General features: G+C 48.6%; 1 protein-coding gene across 5 annotated transcripts in view; it reads right to left on the bottom strand.

The window, feature by feature from the left end:
• The window catches only part of DCX (doublecortin), a 161,075-nt gene that overhangs the window by 29,574 nt on the left and 115,915 nt on the right, over positions 1-15,586 (bottom strand). For 3 of the 5 annotated variants that reach the window (XM_075940906.1, XM_006136202.4, XM_006136203.4), the window contains exons 4-5: positions 5,122-5,224; positions 363-500 (exon numbers count right to left, since the gene is read on the bottom strand). In XM_075940906.1, coding sequence (XP_075797021.1) covers positions 363-500; positions 5,122-5,224 — 241 coding nt within the window. The remainder of the gene's footprint in view (positions 1-362; positions 501-5,121; positions 5,225-15,586) is intronic. The other 2 variants (XM_006136204.4, XM_006136205.4) reach the window with 1 other exon arrangement.

Here is a 15,586-nt window from a genome sequence, read left to right as displayed (position 1 = left end):
CACAGGAGGTTATTTTAAATCAAAGTACATCCAAGAGGAAAAAACACCTTATCTGACACAGATGGATCTCTCTATGCCTCAGTTCCCCTTCTGGAGAAAGGGAATATTAATATTCCTTGTCTCTCACCTTCATTGTCTTGTCTGTTCAAGACTGTAAGGTGTTTGAGGCAGGATTTGTGTATCTTACTGTGCATTTGTATAGGGCTTAAAATAATGGGGCCCTGATCTGAACTGGAATCTTTAAACAATAGCACAATGCAAAGAAACAAGAAATGCCTGAGGTCACTGTATCCAAAGATACAGGGCATTTGTTTCCTCTGTGGATGGAGTCAATATTCATCCACCGGAAAACAATCACTCACCATCTTGATGGTTACCTGAATCAGCTGGAGACTTGCTCCTGCGCATGGGGGCTGGACTCTTTGCGGAGCTCTTCTGAGGGGTGGGGGATGACTTGCTGCCTGGAGTGGTCGGAGGATTCCCTTTCATTACACGACACTCTAATAAGATAAATGACAAGCATAGCTGGTTTTTATTGACCTTAATTGCTGGGGCCTTTACCCTGTGGAAAGCACCAAGGGTACAAGATGCTGATTGTACAATGCAGCGAAAGACACACAGGACAGCACAGGACTTCAGATTTTCAATTTGCTTTACAAACACTGGGGAACATTCGATGCCTCAGAGCACAGGGGGCTGCTGCCAGGCCCATGGAGCTATCAGTGGGGCTGCATCAGAGAGGAGATCCCCTCTGGGGGAGGGCAGCGTTAAAATCTAGCAGAGCTTGTTTCTGGATTCAGTGCTTGCCTCGGTCAGTTTGTTCCTTTGGCAGAGTGGGGGTGCAAGTGGTTTGCACTTCGGCGCCCTCACTCCAGGCAAATGTACTACGGCCATGGCTCTGCAGCCTTAGCTGTGCTGGTTTCCAATGGCCCACCCTGGGTAATGAATCAGGTTATTTAATTAATCTCTGTTGCATATTGACAATGAGCAGAAAGTACCATGGGAAAAGTCAGAATAAAAAACAATTAATATGTCTCCTGGCCAGCTGAGGCCAGGGTAAAGGTGATAAAACGCAGCATGCACTAACCAGACCATGTGTGACAGCTACGGACGATGAGTGAAATTTACTCAGGTGCAGAAAACCAGCAGAAGGCTCACTGCACCATTTAAGCCTCTCTTACGGCCCTGCATTAAAAGCCTTAAGTGGTGCCTAAACCATCTGCACCAGGAAGAATTTCACCCAGCTTGGAGAAACCCTCTTCTGTGACTTCTCCAAGCTGCAGTCTTTTGGGAGTTGCACCATGTGCAAATGTACCCAAATGGAGTCTCGTCTCCTGGGCACTCTGCCCATGCTCCTACACTCACAAGCAGCTTACAGTCTGTCTGTGTATTATTAAAAAAAATGCACTGGGCAGAGAGAAGAATGTAAATAGAATCTACCGTGGCTCCAAAGAAGCCTAGAAATGCCACAAACCTTCCTGGGAATTAGGATTTCAAGCTTTCAAGATCTTGAACCCAGTGGCTATTTGAACTGAGAGGTAAGGGGAAGAGTACTTCCACACCTTTTTAAGTCATTAATCTCACCCAAGTAGGAGCAGGATAAGAAGAGCATGTCCCCTTTGTTAAATGTTGATTGGTTCAGCCCTGCATTCATAGACCTAGAACTTCTACACAAACACCCTTAAAAATGGAGAGTGTAGTGCTTCTCCGAGCTAGCGCTCCCACATACAGCCCATGTTTCATGGGGAAAGGTTCAGCTCAGCCAGCACTGGTTTTGATTTACAACCCCTTTGTCTGGATTCCCTAATGGAAACGATATAAGGCAGCATGCAGCAAATGAATGGTCGGTGAACCGAAAACAAGTTGTCTGACCTACATGTATGTTATGTATTTATTTCTACTTCAGAATAGCTATGAAAATGTAATCGCCCTCAATTTTCCCCCTGGCTTGCAATGAGGTAGCCAGCTTCATTTTCTTCCTCCCAGACAGTCGGCTGGAAGGTTTGCTATTGGGTCATACAAAATGAGAAAAGGAGGAAATTATGCCAGTACTTTGCAGTGGGCTCAAGGGACACCACATGAGACTAATTAGAACTAGTAACAAACCTGTTTGCTCTGTTGTTTAATGTCCTAGGATGTACAATATACAAAGAATGTACAGTAGAGGTTGGGAGGCTAAGATCAAGTGTAGTATCTGTTCTTACAGATGGCTTAAAAGCAGCCCTGATCCTGGCTCCACAGTTATAGAGGAGTTGAGCTATACTCCATTTCATATACATAAGCAGGGATAGAAGGGGATGCCATGAAAAGACAACAGTATTTCCCTATACTTGATAATAGAAATAATGGAGGCTCTCATATGCCACTGTGTAATAATCACTGGCAAATATTGATATTTTAAAGGCAACAACTTTGTGTCTGTGTATTTGGACAGATACACAAGTTCAGAAAGGATGAACTCCTGACCCCACTAAAGTCAATGACAAAACTCCATTTTTCTTCAGTCGTTCCAGGATTTTACTCAGAGTCTCTTATTAGCTTGCTACGGAACTGGCTCTTGCAGCCTAAGAGGATGTTGCCACGATCAGCAGGTTCACAAGAGACATAATTCTGGAAGATGCAGCGTCTCAGCCATAGGAACTATAAGGATGAACTTTGGATGGGCAATTTGGAGGGAAAAGATGACACACCTTTCTTGTGGTACTTCCCATCTTGTCGTCTCATCAGACAGGCCCTAAGGGCCAGCAAACTGAGTGCACATCTTCCAGCTGGGGAGGCAGACATGCCCATGATGAAAGAAAGTGCAATGAAAGATGTTCATCCACATGACACTAGCCCATACAATGATCCTGAATCCCTGAATGTGGGATTTGCTGGCGGAGAATGGGAAGATGGCAAGGGCTAAGGGAACACTGCTTTGGGGAGATGCTGAGCACCTGCAGCTCCTATTATTAATGTCCAGTGCCTCTGAGAATCAGGCCAGGCTGGTTTTTGTTATATGACATCCAGACTGTGAAAGTGTTCAGAATCCAAGGGCCCAGGAGCACCATGCTTGGCTTTCTTTCAAGCTGTTCTGCTAGGATCTCATCCAAGCTGTTTTACAGTAGGGAGCTCCCTTAGAGCTGCCTAAACTGTGGGGTGTTAAAACATAAGCAAAGCTCCAGTTGTAAACAGCCTCTTTGGCTCACAAGGGCTTCGTTCTCTGCCTGCAAAGCTTTGGCAGAAAGGTGGAAACTCTCTCTGCAACACAAAGCCTACCACATCGTGAAATCTGAGTTATACCAATCAAAAAATACAAGAGTCACATAAAGATAGACTCCAGAGCTACGTCTAGATTGGCATGATTTTCCGCAAATGCTTTTAATGGAAAAGTTTTCCATTAAAAGCATTTGCAGAAAAGAGCGTCTAGATTGGCACGGACGCTTTTCCGCAAAAGCACTTTTTGCGGAAAAGCGTCCATGCCAATCTAGACGCGGTTTTGCACAAATCTGAGCTGTCTACACGGGCCCTTTTGCGCAAAAGGACTTTTGTCTGAATGGGAGCAGCATAGTATTTCCGCAAGAAGCACTGATTTCTTACATGAGATCGTCAGTGTTCTTGTGGAAATTCAAGCGGCCAGTGTAGACAGCTGTCAAGTTTTTCCACAAAAGCAGTTGCTTTTGCGGAAAAACTTGTCAGTCTAGACACAGCTCAGATGTCAGAAAACTCTTGAATTGGAAGAAGAGCAGTGCTCACTTGACTCTCCTATTTAACACCAAGCACTGTTTGGAACGCATTAGTAGCATATAATAGCTCACAACTATGGTTATACCAGATACCTAAATCCTCATGGCTCCATCTACATTGGCCCCTTTTCCGGAAGGGGCATGGTAATTTTTGAAATCGCAATAGGGAAATGCGCGGGGGATTTAAATATCCCCCGCGGCATTTAAATAAAAATGTCCGCCGCTTTTTTCCGGCTTTTAGAAAAGCCGGAAAAGAGCGTCTACACTGGCCCCGATCCTCCGGAAAAAGCGCCCTTTTCCGGAGGATCTTATTCCTCCTTTTAAGTAGGAATAAGATCCTCCGGAAAAGGGCGCTTTTTCTGGAGGATCGGGGCCAGTGTAGACGCTCTTTTCCGGCTTTTCTAAAAGCCGGAAAAAAGCGGCGGACATTTTTATTTAAATGCCGCGGGGGATATTTAAATCCCCCGCGCATTTCCCTATTGCGATTTCAAAAATTACCATGCCCCTTCCAGAAAAGGGGCCAATGTAGATGTAGCCAAGATGTGTATGTTCCATGATATCACAGATTCCATATCTTAGGTTATGTCTACACTACAAAGAAAAGTTGGAAAAAGATACTGCAATTTGTGTATTTTTCTGCTTTTTTTCTGAAAGAGGCTTTTCTGACATTTGGCCTGTCTACACGGGGCCAAATATTGGGGAAAAAACCCCTTTTTCAGAACATCCCTTCTTCCTCATAAAATGAGGTTTACAGGGATGCCAACAAAACGCATCTGCTTTTCTGACTTTTTTTTGAAAAGCGGACGCGTTCCTTGGATGTAGAGCTCTGTGGTCTAGACATATCTTTAGGTCATCACCGATTTGTACAACATGACGTGGCAGGGCAGTTGGACTGAAGACAAACCATGACGATAAGTCACCCCACAAAGGCTTTAACTTTTTCCCCTCTTTTCAACTTACTTGGTTTTATAATCAGCCACAATAGATAGAGGCAGAACCTTGGCTCATAACTGCCTGAGCTCCCATTTCATGCACCCATATTTCAAGCATAAGGATGGTGATCATTTTGTGGGTCCGATTTTATTACTCGGGAATAACTGATACCCAATTCAGCCATGTGCATATAACTAGAGGGACATTGGCTAACAGATTATGTTGCTTTTCAATTAGTATAAATGTTTGTGTCTTCAATGAGTCTACCTATTCTGCCTTGTAGTAAATCAGTTAATCCACCAGATTTTAATATTCACTAGCTGTTCAATAAGCAAAAGGATGCTGAATTACTTTTGCTAAAAATATATACAATAAATTACAAGCAACCTCCACCAAACTGGGGTGGAGTGAAGGAAGAAAACCCCCCAATACACAGAGTAGAGATCAGCGTGTGAGATATTACCATTTTCATCCAGAGAAAAGTCATCCTGTGCATAGCGGAATTTTTCCGGTCCACAGGCAATAAACACATCATCATCCCCAAAGAAATCATGGAGACAGGTCACCTACAGAGAGAACAAAGTCATTATGTTATTTTTAACTGTAAATTCTGATGTGGCTCAGATTTAATTGACACATGAGGGTACTGCCTGCCTCACCTCTCTTATTTTTATTTATTTATTTATTTACCCAGCACTAATTTGGGAAGTCTGTTGCACTGCATACTGGTTACTCCAGGCAAATCAAGCATAAAACTATCATTAAAAAAATTAAAAACCAGTCACTTGCAAAATGGAAAGACGTGTCACTTCTCTGATCTATACAGGCAGGGACAAGACATATTACTCATCGTAATGATATAAGTGTTCATGGGCTGCCACTCAAATAGGAAGCAAGTGGCCCTTATAGATTATTGATCCTCTGACTCATGTAGATATGTACATTATTTCTCAGGCAGAGTCCTCCAAATCAAAGGGACTATGAACCTGCAGAGCAGGGATCGTGCCACGGGACTCGATGAGAATGAAATCGGGGATTTGAGTTTGAAAATGGGTGCGAAGACTAAGGGCTTAACCATGCCATTGAGTTGTAGCCATAACAAGAGGCAGCACTAGAGGCACCAGTAAGAAGCATTTACCCAAGTGCCCATACAGCGCCCAGGCACACAGAGACAGTGCTTTCCTGACTATGACACTTTGTGAGGTGCAGCTTATACCACCCCTCCCCCAGGCAACGGGCACTGATGAGAGCAGAGCAGTGGCCCCACCCCCAAAACATAGGAGCTGAGATTCTGCCTGACTTCTGTAGACCACATAACCCTGGGGAAAATTCCTACCCTTCTCAGCCTTGAGAACCCAACATAGTCTGATCTGAAGCTGGGAATTTGCCCCAGGATAGGTTGTGCCTCTAGGAAACATTGTGCCTGCTTGTGCCCTCCCCTGCTTGCATTCTGAGGGTGGTAACACAAAGACAGTATCACATCATGACTGCATCTTCTGGTGTAATTCTTCCACAGAGCCCAGCCAAAAACGAAAGTGGTAACAAGGGATAGGAGGGAAAGAGTCAGCATGTGGCAAGCATGTGACAGAGTGTGAATTCAAGAAGATCATAGAAGAGAATTTCAAATGAGCATGACCACTCTGCACTGCCCACTTCCCATAGTTCAGCGATGGAGGCTTCATTCAACAGCAGAAAGTCATTACTTCCTCCCAACATAAGGCGAATTGTGAGCCCAGGCTCTAGAACCTCTGGGTGGCAGGACACAGAGAGGAAAGACTGAGATAGACAGAAAAAACAGCCATGTGTAAAATGGTCTGAATGGCTCATCTCTCTATTTTACCATCCAAATCGGATGGAAATAAATATCTTGCAAGAGATTGTACTCCGGACTCCCATCTCACTTCTGTGGCCGTATGAAACCAGGGAGGAATGGAAGCAATGCACAACCTTTGGGGGCTGTTGTCCTCCAATATAAGGGAAATGGGCACCCAGGAGTTAGGAAATAAAAGATCCCATAGTAGGCAACCCCCTTACTGTTCCGCTTACCTGCCAGGAAAACATCCCATGAGGGGTTCAGTGTAAAAAACAGTCACAGTGGAAGGTGGCCTTTAATTAAAGTGTTTCTGATAGGCCGGTAACTATCATTCCCCCTGTTATTCTACTGATGACTGAGGCGGTAGTAACAATCTGTGTGCTAAATCAAGGCACTCTGCTGGTTGGCCCCAACATTATTGAAATAAATAGAGTCTTTAAAACACTCGCTGGAGACATGAAGAAAAAAAATGCAACGTGTGGCCTTTGGGGGAGGTCCAGGCAAGAGGTCATAGACTGTTAGGGTATGTCTACACTACAGCACTAATTGGAACTAATTTAATTAGAATTAGTTAATTCGAACTAAGCTAATTCGAACTAGTGCATCTAGACCTAAAAACTAGTTCGAATTAGCGTTTTGCTAATTCGAACTAGCATGTCCACATTGAGTGGACCCTGAACCGAGGTTAAGGCTGGCCGGAAGCAGTGCCGGCAGGGCATCAGATTAGGACTCAGAGCGTGGAGCTGCTGTCTCAGGCTAGCCGAGGGCTGTACTTAAAGGGACCCGATCCCCACTCTGGACAGACAGTTCTCAGGGGTTCCCCACTCGCTTGTCTAACTCGATGAGGGACAGCAAAGCAGTCCTGGCTGGGAGTGCCCTGAATGCCCACACTCGGCACATCACAGCACTCGGCCATCAGCCCAGCTGCACAAGCCGCAGGTTGCCATCTGGGGAGGGGTTATCAGGGGGCTGCAGGAGAGCTTCCACCCCGAGGAGCCCACAGAGCCACCCCAGTCCTCCCCATCAGGGGCTCGTACCCCATTCCTCCCTCACCTCCTTCCACTTACTCCTCCCTAGCCCCCCTTCCTGATGTACAAAATAAAGGACACGTGTGTTCCAAAAGAGAAACTCTCTTTATTGAACAAAACTCAGGGAGACTGGGAAAAGGAGGTGGGAGAGGGGAAGAGAGAGGCTGGGAGAGGGGAGGGCAACTAAAATGATCAGGGGTTGGGAACAGGTCCCATATGAAGAGAGGCTAAAGAGACTGGGACTTCTCAGCTTAGAAAAGAGGAGACTGAGGAGGGATATGATAGAGGTCTATAAAAGCACGAGTGGTGTGGAGAGGGTGCATAAAGAAAAGTTCTTCATTAGTTCCCATAATAGAAGGACTAGAGGACACCAAATGAAATGAATGGGTAGCAGGCTTCAAACTAATAACAGACAGTTCTTCTTCAAAAAGCAAATAGTAAACCTGTGAAACTCCTTGCTGCAGGAGGCTGTGAAGGCTAGAACTATAAGGGTATGTCTACACTACGACCCTAGTTCGAAATAGGGTGGTAATGTAGGCAACCGGAGTTGCAAATGAAGCCCAGGATTTGAATTTCCCGGGCTTCATTTGCATAAAGTCGGGCGCCACCATTTTTAAATGTCCGCTAGTGCAGACTCCATGCCGCGTGGCTACACGCGGCACAGACTAGGTAGTTCGGACTAGGCTTCCTCGTATAACAGTACCTAGTCCTCATGTAACGGTAGTTCGGACTAGGAAGACTAGTCCGAACTATCTAATCCGTGCCGTGTGTAGGCGCGCAGCACGTAGTCCGCACTAGTGGACATTTAAAAATGGCGGCGCCCGGCTTTATGCAAATGAAGCCCGGGAAATTCAAATCCCGGGCTTCATTTGCAACTCTGGTTGCCTACATTACCACTCTAGTTCGAACTAGGGTGGTAGTGTAGACATACCCTAACAGAGTTTAAGAGAAGTTAGATAATTTCATGGAGGCTGTGTCCATGAAGTGCTATTAGCCAGGGGATAGAAATGGTGTCCCTGGCCTCTGTTTTGGAAGGCTGGAGATGGATGGCACAAGACAAATGGCTTGGTCATTGTCTTTGGTCCATCCCCTGTGGGGTAGCTGGTGTTGGCCGCTGTTGGCAGACAGGCTACAGGGCTAGATGGACCTTTGGTCTGACCCAGTACGGCCATTCTAAGCTCAGGGCTCAGGGTCGGGGGTCTCACTGGACCACCTTGATTTTCATGCAAACCTGCTCCTGGGTGGCCAGGCTGGCAGCTCTCCTGCCCTAGACGGCCACTTTCCTATGTCTAGTGTGGAGGTCGTGGATGAGGTCCATGATGTCCGCACTAGACCAGGCGGGCGCCCGCCTCTTGTGGCCCCGGGTAGGTTCCTGGGAGTCGCCAGCCTGGTCCCAGGAAGAGGCGGAGGGCTGGGTGGCAGCAGGTGGCTGGTTCGTGCCGTGCCAGGTGCAGGGTCTGCTGGCTGGGTGCTGGCAGGATTGCACCTGGCATGGGCACCGTAGCCAGACCGTGCCCCTTTAAGGGCTCTGGGGCCGGGAGGGGGACAGAAGAGTTTCCCTGGTGGTGCCCAAAGTGGCCACCGGGGAAAGCTGAGGAGGGCTAGCCTCCCACTAGTTCGAATTAAGTGGATACACAGCCTACTTAATTCGAACTAGGTGTTAGTCCTCGTAGAATGAGGTTTACCTAGTTCGAATTAAGGGCTCCGCTAGTTCGAATTAAGTTCGAACTAGCGGTTTGTATGTGTAGCGCCTATCAAAGTTAATTTGAACTAACGTCTGTTAGTTCGAATTAACTTTGTAGTGTAGACATACCCTTAGGTTCTGGGAAGTATTTCGTGGTGGCTTCTCTGGCTCCAGAATGGGTAGTGGTCTACAGGTGAATCAGGTTGCTTTCCCAGACTTTTACCTCCTTGCCTGGCTAGGATTGTCCTGGCCATGAGAAAAAAAAATAAAAAGGAATGAAACTACGATATATTATTTTCTTCTCTGTCTGAGGAAGACCTCCAGTCCTGGTGTTCATGTCAAGTGTAACTGTTAGTAATGGCTACTTAGGACCCAACTGTGTGTTTTTTCCAGAGCCCTCAATAGGGAGCGTCTACATAGCACTTATTTCAAAATAGAGCACTCTTCCTCCGACTTCCCTTACTCTTCCTACAATGAGGGTTATAGGAGTTGGAGGATGAATTCCTCCAGCTTGACAGTATTTTGACACTATTTTGAAACACCTGCCTGCTGTGTAGATGTGGACTAAGTTATTTTGGAATAGTGTTGCAGTGTAGACATACCCTAGGAGAAGAGTGAAGCCATGATGGGAGCAAGGGAGACATTTTGTCAACTGAAGCAGGTTGATGCCTGGCACCCTTCAGTTGGAGGAGCAGGCCCACTGTGCCGCTTTTTGAAGGATGCAGCATGTGCTCTTCTCCACAGTTGATCACCTCTGTGTGCATGGCTGATTTCACAAGCTCTTTGGGTGGCTTGTGACCTTACCTGTGCTCAGAACAACCTAGGGAATACAACTGTGGCTAGCCCTTGTGTTGGAGAGGTGGGCATTACACCCTCCTCCTCACTGGATAGGCACCAGCAGAAGAGCCATCCATAATCTGCCTTTGAATACAATGTTGGCACACAAAGGTATCTGTAGTTTCCATCTTGATTGAAGAAAGGTTAAACCTGAGTGCCCTGCTCCCAACCCATCTGTGACTCCACAATGCATAGTCAAGTGTTCGGCACCCTCGTCCACATCTTCCTAAAGTTCCCACAGACCCTAAGAGCCCTGTTCATTCCAACTGGGCTATGAGAAATCTTTCTGTGCTACAAAGTCTATCAGATCTCCACACAAGGTGAATACATCTAGGTAGCCTTGTTACTTTACGGATTGGTAACTTTACCTTTTCTACAGAAAGTTGTACCCAGAACTTTAGCCTATAACCAGATGATCTTAGCACCATTTGCCTCATCTTCCCTCACCTCCTCCCTTTGGTTGTTGGCTTCATATGGAAATTGTGTCTTGTTTCAAATTAGATTGTACCATCCTCTGGATGTATGGGTATGTCTACACTACAGCGCTATTTCGAATTAACTTATTTCAAATTAGTTCATTCGAAATAAGCTAAATCGAAATAACGCATCTAGACACAAAAACTAATTCGAAATAATGCGTCCACATTGAGTGGACCCTGAATTGAAGGTAAGGCTGGCTGGAACCAGTGCCAAAAGGGCATCAGGTTTGGACTTAGTGTGTGAGGCTGCTGCCTCAGGCTAGCCGAGGTCTGGCTTAAAGGGACCCAACCCCCTATCCCAGACAGACAGTTCTTAGATTTCTCTGCTTGCTGGTCTACCTCCCTGAGGGACAGCAAAGCATTTGTGTCTTGGAGTGTTCTGCTTGCCCTCACTTGGGGCACCACAGCACTCTGCAACATGGAACCAGACCCATCCCTGGGGACTCTGCTGCATCTCGTGGACACGTTGCCAGCAGCCTGGCTGCACTGTCTGCAGGCTGCCATCCGGGAGCACCATCGAGGGGCTGTCAGGATCCAGGGGGCCCTGCGGGAGAGCTTCCACCCTGATGAGCGCTAACAGTCTCCCCGGTCTGCCCCACTGGGGGCTTGTGCCCCATTCTTCCCTCTCGTCCTTTCACTTACCTTTCCCTAGCCCCCCCCTTCCGGATGTCAAATAAAAGACACGTATTTTCAAAAATATAAACTGTCTTTATTTAACACAACTGTGGAGGGGGAATGAAACTCTGGGGGGACAGGGGAAAGGAGGCGGGAGAGGGCAGGAGAAAGGGTGGGAGAGGGGAGGGGGAAACTGGGAGGAGGGAGCTGGAAGGGGGAAGCAAGGGGAAGAAGGGGGAGGGGAAGGTCAGTACTCAGGTCTGGGGGTCTCGCCGGGCCAACTGCCTCCCAGCATGGTGGGGGAGGGGGCCTCGGCATCCCCGGGGGGATGGGGAGGAGGGTGCGGAGGTTGAGGTAGGGGGTGTGGAGATTGAGGAGGAGGGTGTGGAGGTTGAGGAGGAAGAGGTGGGAGGGGGGCAGGAGTGAGAGGAGGAACAGTAGTTGTGGGGGGCAGCAGGCACAGGACCAGCATGGGGCAGCATGCTCTGCAGCAGGGCCTGCAAGTTTGAGTTCATGCCTCGGTCCTGAGCAAGCTGCTCCTGGTGGAGCTGCAGGTCCTCCTGCATCCAGGCCTGGATGGTGCGGTGCAGGACTCGCAAGGCCCACAGGTGCTGGTCCTGGTACCCCTGCCGCGTGGTGGTGGTCCTGCTGAGGCAGGGGGTGCGGGAGCATGTCCCAGGTGAGGTGGTGCACCCTGCACGAGCAGCTGGTGCAGCTGTAGAGAAAGGAGAGATGTGGTCAGTTCTCCTTGGGGACACAGTGGATGGTGCCCAGCTTCCCCTGCGACGTGAGGGCGACCATGCCCTGCACCGTCAGAGCCGATGTGCTTGTACAGAGGCCATGGTCAGGATGTCTGGCTCTCCCTGAGACTGGGAGCTGCCCCAAGTGCTGTGTATAGTGTGGCCGGGGCGGGGGGGAAGATGTCCCCTGCCTCTGTGTAGAGGGGGCGTGTGAAGGGAGGGCGTCCTGCTGGTTCCCGCCCTGGGATCGGGAGCATGTCAGGTCTCTTCAAACATGCATGTGCCTATTGGTCCATGGCCTCTGGGTGTCATGCAGCTGGAGCCACCTGCCCAAGGGTGGCATGGCACGTGCTAACACGTGCACAGGTGGCTGCATGATCCGTGGGAGGCATGGCCCACGCATGCGGTCCCTGGTCTCCCTCTCCGCCTCCCCCTCGGGTAGGGGATAGTGCTGGCATTTACCTGGTATGGCCTCTCTGGACGACCCTGCCAACTCCGGTGCCAGGACAGCTGGTGGTGGTCCCTCTGGTGCGCCCGGGTCAGAGCCCTCCGGTCCTGGCTTGCTGCCTCCCGGGCTGGTGTGGACTGCCCTGCCTTCCAGGAGTCGGTCGAGAGCGGGAAGTAGGGGCAGGTGTCAGCCCCTGCTGCAGTGCCGCCCCTGGTGGCCCTGGCGTACACCTGCCGCAGCTTCTTCACCTTCAAGCGCACCTGCTCCTGGGTGCGCCTGTGGCCTTTCCTGGCCATGGTGGCCACTGTGTGGCTGTAGACGGCCACGTTCCTCCACCTAGTGCTGAGATCATGGACGTTGGGGGCCTCCCCGCAAACCTCAATGAGGTCCATGATCTCCGCACTGTTTATGGCCCCTGGCTGGCCCCTGGGTGCTGGGGGACTGGGCGGGGGATGGCTGGCTGCCACTGGCTGACATCGCGTGGCCACTGGCTCAGGGTCTGCAGCTGCTGGCAGGCCTGGATCTTGCATGTGCCCAGTGGCCAAAGTTTGCCCCTGTAAGGGCTCCGGGGCTGGGAGAGGGAGCAGAAGAGGTTTCCTGGTTGTGCCCAGAGTGGCCACCAGGGGGAACTGGGAAGGGCTGGAGGCCCCCTAATTTGAAATAAGTGTCTACACAGCACTTATTTCGAATGAGCTATTTCGAATTTGGTGTTATTTCTCATAGAATGAGGTTTACCAAATTTGAAATAAGGGCTCCACTATTTCGAATTGATTTCAAAATAGTGGTTTGTATGTGTAGACGCTATTAAAGTTAATTCAAAATAATGGCTGTTATTTCGAATTAACTTTGTAGTGTAGACATACCCTAACTTCCTGTGAGTTGTCTGGTAGCTAACACAGTGGAGCCCAATGGTATCGAGACCGATAGGTGCTACTGCAATATGAAAAACAAGCAACAGTGCTCTATAAAAGGAAAAGATTTTCTTTTTTGCTCTTGCATCTGCAGCTAGAGTTGTGACAGCTTAATTGCACAGTTACAGTGAAATAGGGGATGTGATTAGACAGTAACAGCGAAATCACTATGTTCATAGTGACTCCCCTGGAATCAGTGGTAATTACACAGTAACTAGTTCTAATACTATCGTGTTATTGCCTGGTAAGTGCAATTAATTGGAGTCCTCATTGTGCAACAACTAGTGGAAAATGTGTACATGAGGCCACTTAGGAGAGAATCTCATGGACTCAGATCTGTCATCAACCACCAGCCATTCTTTTAATCTGGCCGTGTGGCATGTTGACAGGTGCTCTTCTGAGGCAAAGCTGGATGATGATTCTCTTTCACCTTTGCAAGGTGCCCTGAGCTGTGGGGGACCACAGCATGCCAAAAATGTAGAGAAATAAAGTAGGGAGTATTCCAGGAAGAACCAGTTTATAAAGGGATCTTTTTCTCTCTCTTTGCCTTTTTCTCACACTGGAGCTTTGTTGGCTGGATGTTCCGAAAGTTATCTAAACCAGCCATCCTCAGGTTAGCAGGGTGCAGGCAAGGAAAGAACAAAATTAGAACATCCCTCAAAATGGTCATATAGTGTTAGCCATCAGCACCCACTCTGAGCATGAAAATACATCAGCTAGAAGCAGAAAAACATTTCAAACATTTTCAAAAAATTCAATCCTCATTTGTCATCAGAATTTTCCAGCCAACTCTAATGTCTTTAGAGTTTTACCCTCACTGCTGCAGCTGATGCCTACTGTTTTGACATGTCTGTGTCCCACTGATCTATTTAAACTAGACAGAAAAAGTTAATTTCTAGCTCTAAAAAATAAAATATCACACAGGCCCCCACACTCCATACTGCTCAAAGCGGCTGACTGCTGGGGCAACATGTGTCTCTGTGCTATATTCCCCTTGTGGGGAACGGACTTTGCATGCTGCACATGCCCACAAGCATGGCCCAGGAAGCTCCCATTGGCAGGTTTATAGCCAATGGGAGCTGTGAGGATTGTGATGGGGATAAAGGCAGGATGTAGAACCCCCACCATGGGGTACATGCTGCAGAGAGGCACATGGCCCCAGCAGCCTGCTGCTTTGAGCATTATGTGGGGTATGAAGACAGAGACCCTACCTGAGGGTATGTCTACACTACAAAGTTAATTCGAACTAACGGACGTTAGTTCAAATTAACTTTGATAGGCGCTACGCTAGCGCTACGCTAGTTCGAACTTAATTCGAACTAGCGGAGCGCTTAGTTCGAACTAGGTAAACCTCATTGTACGAGGATTAAGCCTAGTTCGAACTTACTAGTTCGAATTAAGGGGTGTGTAGCCCCTTAATTCGAACTAGTGGGAGGCTAGCCCTCCCCAGCTTTCCCGGGTGGCCACTCTGGCCAACACCAGGGAAACTCTATTGCCCCCTCCTGGCCCCGGACCTCTTAAAGGGGCACGACTGGCTACGATGCCCGTGCCAGGTGCAAGCCTGCCAGCACCCAGCTAGCAAACCCTGCACCTGGCATGGCTCGAGCCAGCCACCCGATGCCCCCCAGCCCTCCCCCTCTTCCCGGGAAAAGGCTGGAGGCTCCCGGGAGCTTGCCCGGGACCGCAAGAGGCGGGCACCCGCCTGGTCTAGTGCGGACATCGTGGACCTCGTCCACGACCTCCGCACTAGGCACAGGAAAGTGTCCATCTAGGGCAGGATAGCTGCCAGCCTGGCCACCCAGGAGCAGGTGTGCATGAGAATCAAGGTTGTCCACTGAGACCCCCGACCCTGAGCCCTGAGCTTACAATGGCCGTACTGGGTCAGACCAAAGGTCCATCTGGCCCAGTAGCCTGTCTGCTGTGTCTAGACTGGCAAGTTTTTCCACAAAATCATCTGCTTTTGTGGAAAAACTTGCCAGCTGTCTACTCTGGCTGCTTGAATTTCCGCAAGAACACTGACGATCTCATGTAAGATCGTCAGTGTTCTTGTGGAAATACTGTGCTGCTCCCGTTTGGGCAAAAGCCCTCTTGTGCAAATCATTTGCGGAAGAGGGCCAGTGTAGACAGCACAGTACTGTTTTGCGCAAAAAAGCCCCGATGGCTAAAATGGCGATCGGGGCTTTTTTGCGCAAAAGCGCGTCTAGATTGGCACGGACGCTTTTCCATAAAAAGTGCTTTTGCGGAAAAGCATCTGTGCCAATCTAGATGCTCTTTTCCGAAAATGCTTTTAACGGAAAACTTTTCCGTTAAAAGCATTTCCGGAAAATCATTCCAGTGTAGATGTAGCCCTTGTGACAGAATTAGACTCATAGA

The sequence above is a fragment of the Pelodiscus sinensis genome, chromosome 13, assembly GCF_049634645.1.
Source record: "Pelodiscus sinensis isolate JC-2024 chromosome 13, ASM4963464v1, whole genome shotgun sequence".
Taxonomy (NCBI): Eukaryota; Metazoa; Chordata; order Testudines; family Trionychidae; genus Pelodiscus; species Pelodiscus sinensis.
Note: the sequence above shows the minus strand (reverse complement) of the source record. Positions and strands in the feature narration are given on the sequence as shown.